The sequence below is a fragment of the Biomphalaria glabrata genome, chromosome 8 (assembly GCF_947242115.1).
Source record: "Biomphalaria glabrata chromosome 8, xgBioGlab47.1, whole genome shotgun sequence".
In the NCBI taxonomy this organism is placed as follows: Eukaryota; Metazoa; Mollusca; class Gastropoda; family Planorbidae; genus Biomphalaria; species Biomphalaria glabrata.
Window position 1 is genome coordinate 10,675,494 of NC_074718.1, and position 20,034 is coordinate 10,695,527.

The 20,034-nt window shown below is 37.9% G+C and overlaps 2 protein-coding genes across 3 annotated transcripts in view; one reads left to right on the forward strand and one right to left on the reverse strand.

Moving 5' to 3' along the window:
- The window catches only part of LOC106061920 (probable cytochrome P450 CYP44), a 49,912-nt gene that overhangs the window by 12,323 nt on the left and 17,555 nt on the right, over window positions 1-20,034 (reverse strand). Inside the window, exons 1-2 of one of the 2 annotated variants that reach the window (XM_056039737.1) lie at window positions 2,670-2,773; window positions 1,497-1,701 (exon numbers count right to left, since the gene is read on the reverse strand). In XM_056039737.1, coding sequence (XP_055895712.1) covers window positions 1,497-1,698 — 202 coding nt within the window. In that variant the 5' untranslated portion in view covers window positions 1,699-1,701; window positions 2,670-2,773. Of the gene's footprint in view, window positions 1-1,496; window positions 1,702-2,669; window positions 2,774-20,034 lie in introns of those variants that run through there. The other variant, XM_056039736.1, reaches the window with a different exon arrangement.
- LOC106061921 (transmembrane protein 272-like) overlaps window positions 2,913-20,034 on the forward strand; it is a 56,603-nt gene continuing 39,481 nt past the window's right edge. The window contains exons 1-2 of the mRNA XM_056039738.1: window positions 2,913-3,200; window positions 17,851-18,217. Coding sequence (XP_055895713.1) covers window positions 17,969-18,217 — 249 coding nt within the window. The 5' untranslated portion in view covers window positions 2,913-3,200; window positions 17,851-17,968. The remainder of the gene's footprint in view (window positions 3,201-17,850; window positions 18,218-20,034) is intronic.

Genomic DNA, 20,034 nt, shown 5'->3' on the forward strand with positions numbered 1-20,034 from the left:
CGTTGTCTAGGGGCGGGATCGGTGGCGAACCACTCCAACTCCCAGTTAAGTCTTTTGCCGACAGGAAGCCAGGAAAATCTATGAGATACTCTTTCTCTCTCTCTCTCTCTCTCTCTCTCTCTCTGTCTCTCTCTCGTGAAGAACGAAATCAACTCGTACATAAGATTAATAAAGTTATAGTACTTAAATTACTTGAGCCTATGCACAGATGAAGCTATCCAAAAAACAAAGCTAGTCACACAAAGCTAGTCACACAAAGCTAGTCACACAAAGCTAGTCACACAAAGCCAACTGCCACCTCCAACTGCCTCACTCGCTAACTCAAACTCATTCAATTCATCCAATCCAAATTCATTGACCACTACTACAATTCACGTACACATGTTGACCAGAATCTCACCCCATAGTGATAGCAATGGTCAACCTCTCACTGCCTGGGGTAAAGAGAGTTTCTCAGACTTTAGCCCTACCATTGGTACAAACAAATGTGGTTTGTGAAAACAAAACGTGTCATAACATGGACGTTTTGTTTTGGAAGCCGAACGAAGGTAAGGGATAACAATGCCATCCACGTATAACATGACGTCAGACCTTTTTTGAGGACCTTGAATTTGTATGCTCCAGCTGGGAGATACTGTTGAAGTCGCATATGACCAATCTCCATAGAGATATCCAGCCAACCTCTTTCCCTAACTTTGTGGGAGGTCCTAAATCGAAGATGTGCCGCCTTTTTCGTAAAGGTATTTCATCAAAACGAGTTTATAACCAGTTGAGTCTCTATGGCTGGGTCAGCCAATGCGGAAAACTAATGGTACCTTACCACCAACAATCATCCCTTCCCAAAAATACATGTGACCAATAAAATCATATGTATCATGAAAAAAAAGGTTGCTTTGAAATCTAGATCTTATTAATCCATTTCTTTTTAAACCCAAACACTTTATAGGGTAAAACTGTCACATTATAACTCTATACATTTCTAAATAGTTTCAGGATGTGACGTTAATCACAATCTAGTGCAAACATAGAACAACCGTTTCAGATTTCCCCAGGAAAACTTTGACTTAATTTGGCCTTTTAAATGTTACATCTCGATTTTAGCCTAAATCTCATAAGACAATGATCAAACATTCAAATGATCAAGGGATAACTTTCACCATGTTAATTATTACAGACACTAATCTAAGCTATTTAAATCTAAATCAAGTACACGTTTTAATAACATTTAATTTTTATATAACCTTTTTCTGCAAACAAACAAACAAATTTTAGTAACTACTTACAATACAAAATTCTACATTAGGTTGTCACGAATAACCAAAATGCGCTATAAATATCATAAGTACTTAATTCTTACCAATCTAAATAGGTCGGTGCATATATGCTAATCTGTTAGGTTTGTGTATTTAACTCTTGTCTAGTCTTGATGGGTCTGTGGTACATGGGAATTATTGCACGAGCAATCCCTTTCTATTTGAAAAAGAAATCTTACTCACTAAAAGGTTGAAAGTTGAGTAGGGTACCAATCACGGGCCATCTGTGTATTCCTGTGGGACCGGGTATCTCATCAAACGACCTGACTGTTGATCCAGGTACTGCTAAGTCAGATGTCATGGCGTGACTTAACGTTGATGAACTTCTGTTGATGACTTGACGCAGTGTTTTAGAGATGATCTTGAAGGCAGTTTTCTCAGCCATTGCCTGAAACAAAAGTCAATGTAGCAAAATTGATTTTGCATTGAATGTTAAATATGCATTTTATATGAGTACAGACATCAGACATTAACATCTCCCTGTCAGTCTTTCTGTCTGTCCGCCTCTCTCTTTCTCTCTCTCTCTCTCTCTTTCGAAAAAAAGATTTAAGCTTTAAATCGTGGCATAAAAAGTTATTGAGGGCTCCCGTTTTTTTTAATTACCTGGCATATATGATGTCTTTAAGTGATATAATTTATAAGAGCTTAAATGGCAAGCCAGTCATGAGCCCCATATCTATAATATAAAGCAGATTGTAAGGCGTATGTATGTATGTATGTCCAGAATAAAAATCATAACCATTTAACCAATCTTGATAAAACTTGGCATTAAAGTTTCTTAGATCATGGCTGAAACCGTAATGAATGTTTAATGTCCATCACCCAACCGGAGGGCCCAAAAATAACCCAAATTACCTAACTGTATTTCTATTAAATAGCGAAATATTTTAACAAATCGGGTAAACCCGTTTTCATACTCTACCTTTATTTTCGTGGTAAGATAAAAAATGTGAACGGAACATTTACCAAGTTTGACAGATCTAAATTCAATTCAGTAGATTAGTAATACCCAAACTAAGACCCGCAGGCCGTAGATCATATCCAGCTAGTAGCTTATAAATAAACCTCTAGATTAAGAAACAACTCCTTGTCGTGTAGTATGATCTACAGACTGTTTGAACCCTGCCCGCGGCCATACTCTGCAGGAAGGTTGGTCAAAGGAAAGTAATTAATCTGAACTTATAAAGAAACTTTTAGAAAGCAGGCCTATTGATTAAAGGATAAACTTTTAAAGTTAATTTCGCATCTAGGTATTAAATAGTATACTTTTGGTAACATACATGGAAATGTACTGTAAAATATTCAAGAGTACATATGTATGTAATATCTAACTGTAAAATCATGGTGAAGGCCTACCTGTAATAGTTACCACGCTGAACAGGAAAGTAACTAATTCATTTTGAAATTTTGATAAATCAATATTCAGAAAATTCAAGATGAGTTAGTTGGCACCATTATCACTTACCTACACATTGTAGTCTAGACTTATTTATACGCGCGTGATTTAAGTAGCCAGAGATTGAGGGGGGGGGGGGGGGAGGGGGAAAAGGAGAGGGGGGATATAAGCTGAGTCCAGCTTGAATCTGGCAGGTCCGTCAGAATATTGTGCTGACCCGGGAATTGGAAATATTGGCGCTGATGCCATGTCGCGAGCCACGTGACAGCCATGGAGGCAAATTTGTCACAGAGGGAGTCACCAATTTCACCTTGTTTCTCCAGACCTCACTCCCTAGCCGTCTTCCCCATATCCCTCCCTCCTCACCCCTGGCTTGTTGTTGTCAACGTGGTTACTGGAATGTAATGTACCCCACGAGCTATCACGTCTGCTGACTCGAGCCTGTAGGACTGGCTGATTACATTGTGAGAATATTGACTCAACGACTTCAGGTGAGTCTTTTATAAATGAATGTGTATCTATTGTGTTGTGTTGTAATTTGTATTTGATTTTATTTATATTATCATTTATTATTAGGGATGTTGATAAATAATCTATCTTTCTACGATTATCTACCTGAGACCAGATACCACCTTATATGATGTTACATAGGCTACTATTGATTATATAACTAGTTACTTAACTAATTAAAAAAATTAATAAAGTGTTCTTCCCTAGTGCTATTAGAGCATGGAATGGGTTGCCAGAGCTAGCCAGGAAAACCAGTGACTTGGCAGAATTTAAGTCATTGGTTAATATGCATGACTAAATGCATGACGCATAGGACGTAATCATCTTCTTTTTTGAAGTAACGTCTGTATTATATAAGATAAGATAAGAAGGTATAATGTGAGTAAGTATATATAAGTAAAGTACCCCTTTCAGACCGTGCGATCCATTGGGCAGATGATGAAAAGGTCATATGTTTCTATGGCCCACTAATAACAAGGTTGTCATGTGGTCAGCACAACCACCAAATGCCTTTACGTTTCCCCAACCAATGTCTGGTACTCATTAGAGCTGGATGGACTCAGAGGCGCCCTAAAGATCCCGAAATTAAAATACCAATCTTCATCAGGATTCAAACCCGAGAACACTTGTTAGGGAAGCCAAGCGCTTGAAGAGGTTTAATGTGAAAAAGCATGCTTCCTAATTTTTGTAATAGCTTAGATGCATAATTTATGAAACAATGTTCTGATAGTGTTTGAAAATCACGACATAGTGTACATCAGATATTCTATACTTAGTCTGAATGAATTTTTAATTAGACAAAAAACATTAAATGAATCTGTGAAACTGGGATGTTTAGAAAGTCAGGGGCGTAGGTAAGGACTGGGACGTTTAGAAAGTTAGGGACGTAGGTGTGGACTGAGAGGGTACGTGCTGGTAGAGATGAATGTAATAACACGGGTAAGTAAGTATGCAATATGATATCTAAGGCTTTCTGTTTTTTTAATGTTATACATTATAATTAGTTAAGTAGTACCCGTTTCTGAACTTGCGATGTATAGGGCAGATGATGTGAAGGCCATATGTTTCTAAGGGTTAACGAGGGTACCATGAGGCCAGCACAACGATCAACCACTTTTACTTAGACTAAGACACTAAGACTGCTTTATTGATCCTTATGGAAATTCGTTGTGATTACAAGGACTCTGATCTCACATAAAGACAACACAACAGAAACATACACATAAATAGAACAGACACAACATAAAGATTTCATTCAGCGACTACACACAGGCATCTTGGTCCTTTTCACGTTTCTTGATCAACGAGTGGCGTTGATATAGTCTGACCGAGTAAGCAACGAACGAGTTTTTGTACCGCTCGGATCTAGTCTTGAAAGATATAAGTCGCCCACTTCTAAAAATCCTGAAATTTGAAGTCCCAGTTTTCACAAAGATTTGAACTCAAGTTGGTTCAAAAGTCAAGCGCTTTACTACTCAGATATCGCGCCCCTTCCCCTCCCAAATCGCATGTATTATGAAAATGAGAATTTTTCAACCTGATTATAAAATAATATTTTTGTGTCACTGTTTTTAAAATTTGTGTTGTATTTTTTGTTACAAATATACTTTAGTTTCTCTCCTGGCTCCTACTTGCTCTTTATTTACTTATAGTAAGGAAAAATAAAGAGGATTATATCTCTATATCTAAAGTTGACTTACACTTCCAGACATTGCTGTGCACATGATGGAGATACTGTACAGCTCATTTGTTTCTAGTTTTTATGGCCTATGTTTAACGAGGGTGCTTTAATAAGGCTTTTGTTCCAGTCTGTAGATTAATGTGGTGTACAGTATTGCACGTGGTTACGTAGTCCCAGCTGCTGCGTATATATTTGGTCTCACCCAGCGACGTTGTAACAAAGGTGTTGTGTGGCCAGCAGAAAGACCAACGATCTTTAGTTTCTCCAAGTAATGTCAGATGGCCATTAGAATTGGATGGACTTATGGGCGTCCTAAAAAAATCTTGAAATGTCTAGCATTCATGGGAAGTTGAACTCTCGAGACAACTTGCTGCTAAAACCATGCACTATAACACCCTACAAGAATGATAGTCCATATATATATATATAGGTTCCCCTCTTTAAAGACATGTTTTCTAGTTGTATATAGTAAATTTATATAAATAGTTTGGTTATAGATATTTATTGGAGTATAAATAGTCAAGTTATAGTACACATATGTTTTAGAAATTTAAGCTATAGCTAGATTGAGTTATGAAAAGCTGTTACACATTGTAACTGTTTCATTACACGAAAAGCTATTTTTTGTATGGCATCAAGGTTTATGTGGCAGTCTAATTTTATTTGCTTTAAGAAAACTGTCTTATTATGGAATTTGTCAAGTAAACAGTTCACTTTTTTTTTCTTCTTTGAGTTTATGTCACTTGACCAGTACTTAGATTAATTGAGACATCAGTCTATTTCTCAGGTCTGATTTCAAAGAAATTCTTCTGTCTTTATCTTCACTTTTCTTGAGTGCAAACAAAAATTCGTTCCTTCATGTATGGACGGTTTCTTGCTGTATGTCACTTTTTTCTTTTTTTTTTTTTGTAGTGATTTTTATGTGGTCTGGCTCGTTTCACTTTTATATTCCCTATCCCTATGTCTGCTTAACCGTTGGTGCACCATACATGATCTTTCCACCGTCTTTCTCCATTCTTTTGACTAGAATCTTTTTCAATGACAGGCCTGTCCATTCTTTGATGTTGTCATTTCATCACTTTCTCTGTTATACTCTTGTTCCTTTTTCCTGGAACTGTTCCCTGTAGAAAAGTTTTCGCTAACGTTGAAGATCTCGTGATATGTTCGTACAGTTTTAAGTTTGTGATTTCTGCCTTTGGTCAGCAGGTTATCGTGGGACCAAATCGCCATTGTAATCCTGTTTTGAATTGTCTCTTTTGTGCTGTGATTTTTGTATGCGATACTTAAGATCTTTCTATAGTATCTCGACTCTATTGTTAGGAATCTCCTCACTAGTTATGCAGTTACCTTTGTCTTATTATTATTTCATACTCCACATTTGGTCGTAATAACAAGACCAGACTTTACAAAAAAACAAACAAAAAAAACACATCATTATGGTCAGACACTATATGATTTTACAAACTGACAACGCTAAAATAGAAGGACATAAAATTTTTGTGTCAAGGTCCAGTAAATACGTAGAAAATATATAAACCAAACTTTAAGATTCAGTCTTTAAATAAACTTTACAAATCAATATTAAGTATTAACTTCTTAACTTCTTTTAAAAAATCAAGAATTACTACCCTGTGGCCTGTAGCAATACTTGAGAATCAATTTCCTGAATACGATTTTGACCATAAATATCCTATATTGATGTTTGAGAATCAATGACCTATATACGACTTTGAAATTAATGACCTATATAAAACTTGAAAATCAATGACCTATATACAAATGTGAAAATCAATGACCTATATAAAAAATATGAAAATCAATAACCTATTTAAAACTTTATGGATCAGTGTCACTGATTAATTTTTGAAGATTTATGTTCCAAATTTAGCTTTCAATATCAAGGTCTTGAAAAAAACATGCTTTAGATTCAACTAACTAAATTTAACTTTGAGAAACCATGTCCTATATAAAACTTTAAAAATCAATGTCCTGTTTTAAACTCGGCGGAAGCAACGTCCTGCATTAAAGTTTGAGAACCGATGTCCTGTAATAAACCTAATAACAAAATCCCGTGAAGACATTAAAGATTGAAGAAAATTGTTGACACTAAAAAAGAGGAACAGAAACTTGGAGCAAATAAAACGATTTAAAAGCTTTCAGTTGGCAGCATAAAAAAGAAATTTGCATAGATTTTTTTTTCTATTAAATCGATTGTAAACAAAAAGCCAGATAATGGAAATGTTTACAGGGGAATTGAATGATACACATTTGTCAAAGTAAAAATATTGAATTAGAATATTAGAAGTTAATATAAAGGACGCGCTTCTGTATTGTTTATCGTTATTATTTAATCATTGTCTTGAAATCATTATATGATTAGTGAGTATAATACGAGAATGGGAAATGGGATTTAAAAAAAAACATGTTTACCAGACAGACAAGCAGAAAAACAGGCAGATATAAGCTTTGTATATACTTTTACATTTATAGAACGAGTCAGCATTGCAGCTTTTTGTGAAGACATTGCTGTAACTTTTCGCCTCTCGTACCAAAAAGCGAACTTGAAGATATTTTATCCCCCGCCTTGTGACATGAACTCTAATTAGAACGTCTAAAAATTATCTGCTATGGAGGTGAGGTTAAATAAAAGTCGATTTTCTGGAGAGCTCATTTTTTTCTAACAGAAGATTTTTTTCTTAAATATAATATTATTTCTAGCTGTCCGATATTTGGCTTAGGGATAATGTTGGCCAAGAAGAAAGACAGCATGACTTGTTACTTTATGGTAAGAGTTTAAATCTTTTTTTTTTTAAACTATATTTGCGTAACAATATTCACGTTACTGCTGGGCACTTGTCATGGCTCCGCACGGTCCGTTGTCTTTCAACTAACGTAACATCTTCTATGCGCATTGACAAGACTTCCGCAGCATATGGTGTGCAAACAAATGCCGAAAAAAACAACAACAACAAATTATGACCAATAGCCAACAGGGATTTAAAAGGGGCATCAGTATTGGAGGTGAACCGCTGACTAGTGTCAGTAGTTTCTTATAACTTGGAGCTATTGTCTCAGACGAGGGAACAAAACCTGAACTACTGTCCCGAATTGCGCAGTCCACAGCAGCACTTGCAAAACTTAAAATAATATGGAAAGACAAAGGCATAGCCCTTGACACCAAAGTCAGACTGATGTGCTTCCTGGGCATGGCCACATTCTTATATCCTTGTGAGTCTTGGACGCTGACTGCAGAGCTGAGAGGAGGATCCTAGCAATGGAATTGAGATGCTACATAAGGATTCTAGTTATCACATTTAAAGACCGCATAACTAACCAAGAATTTAGAGACAGGGTTACTGCAGCGATTAGACCCCATGATGACCTGCTTACTATCGTAAAAAAAAGCAAGCTAAAAATCTATAGCCATTTTACAAGGTCTTCGTTGCTCGCAAAGACCTTCATTCACGGAGCAGTAACAGAATAAAAAAGAAGAGCAAGACAGAGAACGCGATGAGAAGACAACATTAAAGAATGGACGGGCCTGCCATTGAAAGAGGTTCTAACTAAGGCAAAACACAGGGAGGAAGGACGGTCGACAAATCTTGCATGGTGCCCCAACGGTCCAACAGACTAAGGGATAGCTAAAGGTAAAAAAAAAAACATCTACTGGTTTTGAGGAGTCTCTATGTAAAGACTCCGAAGAAACTCTGTAAAAAATATGTTTCTTGAATTTTATATCTTTCAACACTATTCTGTAAGAAAAAAAATTTATTGATTATTAATTTCACTTACGAAGTAAAACAATTTGACTGACCAATATATAGGCATTGTCTTTGATTCCGACTATTCGAGATATGTGCAGTGTTTCACATGACCACTCAAACCTTTGATGTGACCTCTTTATTTAGCCACAACCAGTGTCGTAGCAAGCGATTCGCGGGGAGGCCAGTGGGGCTTGACCTCTTTAGGGGTCCCTGCATTTTGATAATCGACATCATAACATGAAATAATGGGTTAATATTTAATATCTAATGTAAAAAAAAAGTCGAACATTCATTTTGCCCCTCCCCCCCCCTCAAATTGGGGCCCGGGGAGATTTTCAAATCCCCCCCCCCCATCCCCCAATCGTAGCTACGCCATTGGCCACAACTAGTGAATATTGTTAAATAATTGAAGCAGGTAAAAATACAAACAATCTGTACCTTGTGACTCATAAACAATGACCCCGATAACTAGCTTTGATTTCCTTATGAAATCTAAAAAGACTTTCTGGATTGCTACATAATTATTGACTCTTAGAACTTCCTTTCCTTTGATGACACGCATAATTGTTTACCTAAATATCTTTTCAAGGAATTCGGGAAGTTTTGACAATTACACATAATAACCTTTTAGCCTGGTCATTTACACAGACAGTAATCTTGACCTATATTACCGATCCGTCCATACTGGCCGACTTGCGCGTTGAAGCAAGGAGATTCTCTTATTGTGTTAAGTTTAAGTTCGTGTGTCCTAGCAAGAGTTACAATGACAAAGTGATTCATGTAGACCAGTAGTTCTCACACACTCTGATACGCGGAACCCCAGAAGTCCACGAGACGACCGCAGGGGGCCACAGAAATATGATTACTGTATAGAATTAAAATAACTTGTGATCGCTTAAAGCAAGTCCATCCGTTCGAATAGTTTTAACACTAATCAACTTGTCAGTTACTAATGTTTAAATGTTTATTGCGTACTAGTCTATGTTTAAATGTTTATTGCCTACTAGTCTATGTTTATATGTTTATTGCGTACTAGTCTATGTTTAAATGTTTATTGCGTACTAGTCTATGTTTATATGTTTATTGCGTACTAGTCTATGTTTATATGTTTATTGCGTACTAGTCTATGTTTATATGTTTATTGCGTACTAGTCTATGTTTATATGTTTATTGCGTACTAGTCTATGTTTATATGTTTATTGCGTACTAGTCTATGTTTATATGTTTATTGCGTACTAGTCTATGTTTATATGTTTATTGCGTACTAGTCTATGTTTAAATGTTTATTGCGTACTAGTCTATGTTTATATGTTTATTGCGTACTAGTCTATGTTTATATGTTTATTGCGTACTAGTCTATGTTTAAATGTTTATTACGTACTAGTCTATGTTTATATGTTTATTGCGTACTAGTCTATGTTTATATGTTTATTGCGTACTAGTCTATGATGATTTAAATCGAGACCAGTCGTTACAGAAGGCCTGAACACTGACCTACAACGTCACAACCTGTGGGCAGTTTAAACCAAACCAGCTCGTTGCCACGTCACAGGTCTGAACGTCCCATTTTAACCCTTTTAAAATTTGTTTCAAGAATTGTTGTACATTTAGGCAAGCCAGTTTAAGGAATGAATTGAGTTAAGCTAAAGATATTTATTTACATAGTAAAGTTTCCCCTTTCAGACCTTTCGATCAATGGGGCAGATGATGTTAAAGTCATGTGTTTCTATGGCCAACGGTTGACAAGAAGGGTGTCATGTGGTCAGCACAACGACCAAATTGACTGTACTTCCCCCAACTAAAGTCAGGTACCCATTACAGCTGGTTGGACTCATGGGCGCCCTAAAAATCCCGAAATTCAAAATCCCATTTTTCACCAAGATGCGAACCCAGGACCCCAGGTTCAGAAGCCAAGCATTAACCCCCCCCCCCTCCTAGCCACATAACCCCCTTTACATAATAAGAATACACAAATGTTATGAAAGTAATATATAGCAGCCCGCCAAGCCTAACTGTTCTATTTCTTCACGACTTGCAGATCTACACGAAATCTCTATCACCAGTTTTGACCGCACAGGTGTCAATGGTGCGCAAGTAGTGCGTAAATTCCAAAACTAAAAAAAAACTCGTAGTGACCTATTTAACTAACACCTCGTGAGACTGTATCACATATCACACTGAAGCGAGATTTCGATGTCTGGCGAGACTTCAGGCTAACCTCGTGCTCTGAAAAAACAACCAAATATTCCATTCCATCCAAGCCAACCAAAAAATCTAGTTCAATTACAAAAAAGTTTTGTTTTTTTATTTCAAAGGGAAGAAGAATAAAAAAAAAAAAAACTTGAAAGAAAGATTTTCCTGATGTTCTATTCTAATGACATCCTCCCTCCTAATTTCCCAACATATTTTTTTTCTACTTTCTCTCTATTCTAAAGGCACATCTCTAATTACCCATATCTAGTGAATATAATCAATAAGGCGGACAGCTCGGCTTCATAACCTTAAATACTTCTCTAGCTCCTACTCCTGGGGTAGTTAGAATGAGGGTGTGCAGTGAAGAGTGAGAGAGGGAGAGAGAGACAGAGAGAAAGAGGAAGAGAGAGTGAGAGAGAGAAAGAGAGAGAGAGACAGGGGAGAGAGGTAGAGAGAAAGAGAGAGATTGTGTATATAAGTGAGTGAGTGTGAGAGAGTGAAAGTATGTGTGTATGAGTATACGTGAAGGTGAGAGAGAGAGAAAGAGAGAGAGAGAGAGAGAGAGAGAGAGAGGATGGGGGGCTCTAATCTTCTTTTACCGTAAAACTCATTTCCGAAAATTTGTTTTTTTTTCTTTCTAGTTTTTTTTTCTGCCTTCTGTCGCCATTTCTAATTTGTTTTTAATACTTTCAGCTATTTTCTTCTCTGAGGTGATCAAAGCTTACAATTTAGAATCGTCTGTCTGTTCTATGGCTTGTGGTCTAACTCAAGTAGATGTATATATCAACGCTTGAAATAGTCTTTCTTCTAACATGTGTACGTAAGAAGGAAATCTAAAATATGTCCATAAAAAGGAATCTATAACAATTATACAAGAAGAAATCTAAAATATGTAGATCTATATACTGTAAAAAGGACTCTATAATCAGTTTTTTTTTTTAAAGTCCAAAATATGTATGTAAGAAAGAAATAGTCCAGATATCAGCGACCCAGACTAAGTCTAGATAGCTGCCTTGGTAAAACTTCGAATCTATGGTCTTAATTTCCAGTCCCGGAAGAAGACTGGGGCAGCACATTTCTTTACAGTATTCCTGATTTACTACGCTGAATATTAATCTAAAGTACTTCTGGAAATATAGATTTGAAAATTAAAATGTTAAAATATTAACTACGTTTCATGTAGACTTCTATAACCCCGCTCCCTCCCCCCCCAAAAAATGATACGATACATACTTACAGTTTATTCGTACTCAGAAATACAATTTCACACTTAAAGACAAACATTAAAATGGTGGACATGGAAGGACCTATGACTTATAAATAACTAATAATGATTCCATAGCAAACCATTATTGTATTGTTCGTCCTATAAATTTCGGGAATTCATTCAAGTATGAAAATCATGACATCTAATCTCAAATCTCTTACAGTGCCGCACGGAATGGAGCGTAGAGGGCGCTAGGACTGTCCAAAGCGCATAGCAGATAGCAGGCAAACATGTTATTTTCATTAAGAAACTTTTGAAAGAAATGTCTTTATATTTCGGACTTGTATTTATAATCTTTCTGGAGTCTTATTATCTCCAAAAAGAACAAGCGGTGTGAAATCTATAGCAAATGTATTCTGGTAAAAGAAATCCAACTTGATCAAAGCGTTTAACGTTTAATAATATACATAAATAAAAAGCCTGATATGGGAAATTTCTCGTTTATTTTCTTTTTTCAGATTATACTTTAGCTTACAATAACACACAAGACAAACAGGTTAACGTATCCACGTCCAGACCATATTATACTTTTGAGCAGTCAAGGTTATTTGGAAGTTGAATATATAGTTCATAATCATTTACACTATTCATTGTTTATTGCAATACACCCGCTGGGATCATCAATTTTAAAGTCGTAATAGTGAGATCTGAAGCATTATTGGTTTTGAGTTTGTGAATTGTTATACAGCTAGTGCTTTGATTTAGAAATGGTTAAATTATTTGTGCATTTTTAGTACAAGGTCTCACTGTATAACCGTGAAAGTCTCATCGCACTGAGGCACCGTCTTGAGAAGTCTATTCTCTAATAACACGAACGAGAAAAGCAGCAGTTCGTTGCAGATTTGCCCTGTCTCCGTACAACTCTAACTCAACATGCGTACCAGCTTCGTCACTCAAATGACCGTTTTTTGGTGTGTAGTATCACGCACTCGTAAAGCTGGTGGTTAACTGTTTTGGCAGTGAGTCGAAGTTAGCTTTAAATTTAGCAAAATAAGCTCCGATTGGACAATGTCCCGTTCTGTACCTAGCAAGTGTTACCTGTTCTTCCCTGTTTAACTTCCACCATTCGTCCCTGCCTGTGCTTCCGTTGTCGGTGCCACTTTTCTCTAATCCATTCGACTACAATTGCCCTAGCCTGTTCAAAAGTCTGTGGCTCCTCCACAGGGAAATTTCTCTATAGCTCTCTGGGCTGTTGGCGCCCTAGCCTTTTTTTAAGAATGGGAACAATGGAGCCAATCTCCACGCCTTTGGAAAGTCCCATTGAATCCATGTCCGATTTAGTAAGTCGTACAGCTTTCGGAGGCCAATCAGATCAAAGTTTGTTTAGCATCTCTGCGCTGATGCCATCTGGCCCTGCTGCTTTGTAAAGCCTAGTCTTTTTAATAGCGAAATCATTGCTAAGAGAAAGTCTCTGTCCCAGCGTCACTGTCGACCAATCTGCGTTTTTCTTTGGCTCTTCTAATGTGATCGAGGGCCACCAGCACGGAACTTTTTATGAACTTTAGAGACTCCAGCGAAATGCTTGTTCAAAGCCTCGGTTCTCCTTTTCTCAGTTATAACAGGGCCACCTGGTGTCTGTAGAGGCTCCGCTACCCTCGGTCCCCCACTCCAGCCAGATTGTTTAGTAATTTACATGTCTGTCGTCCATCCGCAAGGTCCACGTTCGCACAGACCTCCGACCACTTCTTAAGCGAATCCTCTGTCACTGTTTCTCTTAAAAGCGACGTAAGCTTGTTGTAGGCTGTCACAGTCTCGGTTGACATTGCCTGTTAAATGTTCACCTCGGGTTAAGAGGGTGAAAAGACGCGTGAAACTCCTGATATTGAAACAGGAAGTAGAATGACTAAATTGACTTTGAGTTCAGTCAGTCAAGTGGTATCTTTTGGACCAGTCAGTCAAGTGGTATCCTTTGGACAAGGCAGTCGAGTAGTATCTTTTGGTCAAGTTCGGACAGTAGTGACTTAGAGAGTCAAGTAGTAATTTTGAGTTAAGAAGTATCTTCTGGGCAGTCGAAGCCAGTGGTCACTTGAGACATGTATTTCTAATAGTTATTAATCTGTACTATTATTATTAGTAGTATTACGTATTTGTTACCCGCTGTTAACCCGGACGTTACTTGAAGTCTATTTTGGAGAATTTGGCATGTTGGATATATTTGATACCGCTGTTATGTGGATGTGACTTTGTTTCTTATTGGATCATGTCACTGACAAGGAATGCAGTATTATTATTGTTATCATATAGCCGTTATATTTTGTCTGCTAAAGTGGCGTTAAGTCAATCAGTAATATCTATGTTTGTCACGTGTCAAGTGTGACTCCAGGAAGCACGAACCCAGCAGTCTACGACATTCGCGACACACTAATAGTAACCAGTCTCATGTGTAATAGTATAATACTACGTCAACGCACATAGAACGTTTATTTAGGCTCGTCTTGTTTCCGCTGTCTCTTGTCTAGCGTGATTTCTTCCTGAAACTTTTCGTTACCTGACAAGACGTGCCAACTCTTGGAACCAAAGTGACCGGCATATGCGCTTGCCGTTCGTTTGCGGTATGGCCCTGCGAGCCGCCGTTAAAAGAGCCTTCACAGAGTCCATACGTATCATTAAGTCCTCAAAATAAATTTCAAGTTTCTCTAAGAGTGCATCCAATGCACTCCTATAGACCTGCCAGTCCGCCTTTGGGTACACCCACTTACGTTTAGGGAGACAGTTTTTTTTGTCGTTCCGAGATTAATCGTGACCATTAGCGGCAGATGATCCGACCCTAGGTCCGTCAGGACGTCTAGCCGACTCTTTGCAACTACATCCGCGGAGACCAGGCACAAAAATGGCTTCGACTCCCCCCCCCCCCCCAGCCTGGAATGAATGAATGTTGCCGGGGAGTCAACGTCGTTGAGGAGAACCAAATTTGTTCCATCGCATAAGTCGAGTACCTTTTCGTCTCGAGAGATCGGTTGTTGGACAACCTAACAACTGAATTTTGGCGTTGAAATTACTCGCCACTACAGTCCTGGTGCTGTACAGGCTTTTATCATCGAGTGTAGGGACACTTTGCGGTGGATTATAGACATTTAGGCATTCAATTCTCTGTTCATACTTATAGATTTCAACCATGAGTGTGTCGGTTCCACCGCTCTCTCGAGAAGCAGAATCCTTTACACGAGCTAGTAAAGAGTTCCTGACAAAAGTGACTAGCTTCTGGCAGTTTACATAACAGCAGGTGAAAGCCGTGAAGCCCGAAAGCGAGGGCACACAACTCCGTTTCCTCCCAGCGTTTGCCCGCCTCCTGCCCCAAGAGCGCATCGACCTCATACGTCGACAAAAGTCTCTCAATTTCATGTTTCTTTAACCGTAGCTGCGTGAAGACATTAAATGATATGATTCTGAGTTGCCCAGTAGCACTACCATGTTTGGGCCTAGAGCAGCGGTTCTCAACCTTTTATGCTCGGCGACCCCTTTTTACAATCCGTCTATCTGCCTCGACCCCCCCCACACACACACACACGGCAGTAGAAGAAAAGACAATAATAATCTATATTTTCGATGGTCTTAGGCGACCCCTGGCAAATCGTCAATCGACCCACAAGCGGGTCGCGACCCACAGGTTAAGAACCCCTGGTCTAGAGGGACTGCCCCTCTTAAGTTCCTTTTCCGAGCTATTATTGGTCACGTTTGGTATGAGGTTCACGACTTCCTCGACCGTGCCTTCTGTAGGTCGGCTAGGCTCGATTCGCGTCGAGGGGAACAATAACAACCCTTGAATAGTTTTTGCAGTCAGTTCCGATACTCTTAGCGGGCGGACAACTTGAAGATCTACGACGGTAGCTAACTTATCAACCTTTAACCAGTCATCATGATACAAATGTGTATCCTGTGGCCTTTGTGAGTGATCTCCACCTATCTCGCTATGAGGCCGCTTGCAACCAGGTACTCTCTTCTATGTCAGCTAAGGCAAGCTATCGCCTAGGCTGGTCCTTAAAGCGTTTCCGTGGGGCACCCCTGTTACGTCAACCACCTTTTAGCTCACAAAAAAAAAAAAAAAAGACTGCCTGCGTCCTCTAAACCAATATTAACATCATTTTTTTCTCCAGGTTCAGTGGGATTGCTTAATGGTCGTAATTGCTAAAGAACGGGGGGGGGGGGGGGGAGGGGGGGATTAGTTCATTGCTAGAGGCTTGGAATTTCGATCTTATTTGCGTCTTACACAGTTTGTATAGGCTCTGTATTTACGGCCTCCACCCCTCTTAGGCAGATAACCGTTTTATTTTTTTAATTTATTGACATAGTTTCTATTGTACTTTTAGTTACTGGTGTATTTATTGCTTTTATTTGAGTTGTTGTTTTTAGTTTGGGGTGTAGGCAGCGAACTTTAGTTAAGTTTTTTTTTTATCCTGTCAATATCGTGTAGGTCGGTGTCAAGGATTGACAGTCAATCCATTTAATAGCACCGAATAAAATGCATATGCCTATTGATGAATAACAATATTTATTGAATTGATGTTCTTACCAGACAATTTGCTGTTGAGTATTTTGGTTAGTCTATGCTTGCATACTGCAAGAAAGTCCTTCTTTTATTTTTATACCTTCCGTTAATAGTGTTGTTCTGGTTTATTCTAATATATTTGTAGAGTGTAGCAGAGTTAAATTCCTTGATAATAATAATGACAATAATGAATGTCTCCTATATTAAGGTGGTTAACTGGTAAAGCGCCTAAGTTCGAATCTGGAAGGTGCAGAAAGAATGGTGCACGAAACTGCACTTATATTGTGTTATAATAAGTACATGCCATTACTTGAATTCAAGTGTTTCCCTTAACTTTTATCAGAAAAAGTAAATCTCATGTATAACATGGTCATGGCCCCATTGGTCTATTTGAAATCAAATCATTAAATAAGAACAATCTGGTATAAACTTTGCCACATGTAAATTATGAGTGAGTCTGGTGTGAATGTACACTTTGGTTTCTTATAGTTATAATGTTTTTTGCTTGGTGTAATGTACAAATAATAAGACAAATTTCCATACGGACAATAAAGATTATTATTATTTTTATTATTATTATTATTTATTGAGTTTATGTTACTTCTTATTATATAACAATACTGCTATTCAAGTCAGAACGTCATGGAACCTGGATCTAACAATTTCCCCTAGAAATTTAACAGTTGATGTATATCGCTGAGAAAAATAATTACTAGCTCGTTGGCCACGCGGGGCAAACTCTAGATTGAGCGTTATAATTTTTCAAAGTAAAAAGAAATACATTTAAACTTGGCTACAGAGTTAGGCATAGATCTAGATAAAGCAATGGTTTTGAAGGGATTATCGCGTTTTTTTGAAAGGACTATCGCGTTTGGGAATTTCCGAATGTAAAGCGTTATTGAGTCAAAGGTTTAATTGAATGTTCTGGAAAATTTTGCGCCTCGTCATCAAAGTCTAGATCTAAAGGTCTTTCATTGGAATATTATAAAGTGTAATATACCTATACATTTTCTTAAATAGGATTCTTTTTTTTTTTTTTTTTGGGGGGGGGGGGGGGGTCAAAATGTTCCATTGTCATTTTTAATATAACATTCATTTGTTATTAAGTGAACACTTGCTCTATAAATTGTCTTTTTAAAAAAGTATTTTTAAAAAATGTTTTTATTGTTTTTTTTTAAATATTTTAAAATCTCTATCTTTATATTATATTTATACTCTATTTTTGCTATTTCGTTAACAGAAGTTAATATCATGTCACTGCCTATCACTTGGCTGCTCCCAGATGTGTATCTTGCAGTGGTTCACAAGCCGTTGAACACCCAGACCAGGGACTACGCTCATTAGAACCAACACACAGTATGTCCATGCTCATTAGGACCGGCACTCTCGTCCGTAAGTCTTCCCGTAAGGCAACGATTCGCCGGACCAAGTCAGCTGGAAGTACCACCTCAGGGAGTCACCCACGCCCACTCGATAATGACGGACTCAGCTCCGCTACTTCCTCGGTCCCCGGGACACCCATCGCCAAATTGCACAACTTGTACACGGACCCGATACTCAGCAGTTCGCCTGGCAAATCAAGCGTGACAACCAACAGTACTGTGGTGGTAGGTACAACGACGTTAGCTAGTACTTTTATTGTGTCTGTAGTTGTGTTTGTTACTGTTTTGTTGTTGTTTGTTGTTTTTATGTTGTTATTAATGTTGTCGTTTTGAGTTATTTGGTGATTCTTCCTGTTGTTTATTTTTGTTGTATTTTGTTATTATTTTTATTCTTATAGTGTTTTTTTTTTACAAATTTTGAACACGTTATTTCTTCCACTTCCGTTCTCGGATCAAGTTGAGCATTGGCACAATTATTCATTGTTCCTAGCAAAACATTAATCATTCAAAACATTAACCAAATAGTTAATTAAAAGTAGTAAAGTATCGTAAGGTTCCCCTTTCAGACTCTCCTGAATATAGTATTATATTGTAACTTGATTTGTTAACTCAGAAACCATTTTGCCCTCACTAGCTGTTGTGTTGTTTTTATATGAAAAAAGAGTCCTTATAATCACAACACATTTCCATAAGGATAAATAAAGCAGCCCTAGTCTTAGTACATAGAAGCAAGCAGCAGGCAACAGATGGCGTCTCAAAGAGACGGAAACTCTCACGATGGTCGCGGGACACGTTGGAGGCCTAAAAATTACAGCACTTTGATTTGTCTGCATCGGTTATGGCAAATATTCAGTTGACAGAACTTTACCTGGTCACATGAAATAATGCACTCCTCCCTAATCTTAAGAATCGACGGCAATACCTTATCGTTATCTTTTTAATACTAAACACATTTCAAGTAGTCAAACAACTTTCTCTTATTAGAAAAAATATTGTATTTAGCCCATATATATATAAAGATGATCCATAGTTGCGTTTTGATTGAAGGAAGAGGCTATGTATGTATATATATATATATATATATATATATAGAGAGAGAGAGAGAGAGAGTGAGAGAGAGAAATTAATTGTTAATAAAATAAATAAGAAATGGACGAGCTCTCATCCAAATCACAAGAAAGATGACGCTTACTATAAGCTATCCCGACAAGACCAACGTCTAATCTTTCGACTCAGGACCGGACACAACAGAATGCGACAACACATGCACCGGAAGCTCAAAATTGGAACCAGTGAAATCTGCCCATGTGGAGTATCACCAGAGAATGCCGACCATGTCCTCCAAAACTGCTCTCTTTACCAAGAGGCCCCCGTATAAGACACTGGCCCCAAAACACCCCAATAGAAAGAAAACTATATGGAGAGCTCCTTAATTTGGAAACCACTGCGCAATGAGAACGAAGAAGAAGAAGAAGAAGAAGAAGATATAAAAATGATCCATAGTTGCGTTTTGATTGAAGTAGGAGGCCATGTATATATAAATATAAATACACACACACACATATATATCACTGGCGGATCCAGAACTTTGGAGTGGGGGGGGGGGCGATTTTTTTCCAAACCCTAACCCTAACGCCCAGTAAACCCTAACCCTATGCATAAACGTGCGTACAGCATATATATATATATATATATATGAGAATAAAATAGAGCAGTGTTTCTCAACCTTCAGCGAAAAAAAAAAGTCATGTTGAGGCCTTTCTCTTGCAAGCTTGGGGGTCTGGGGGAGCGCTGTAAGATTCCCCCAGTTTTCTTGCATTTTTCACTGCAGAAACGCATCCTTCTGACATCTACAGCTCATTATTTATCAGCGGGGTTCGGGGCGAAGCCCCGACGCCAAAAGCGTTTTCTAGCATTCTTCACTGAAGAAACGCATTCTCCTGACATTTATAGCTCACTATTTATCGGTGGGGTTCGGGGCGAAGCAAAAAGCATTTTCTTGCATTCTTCACTGCATAAGCACATTCTCCCTACATCTACAG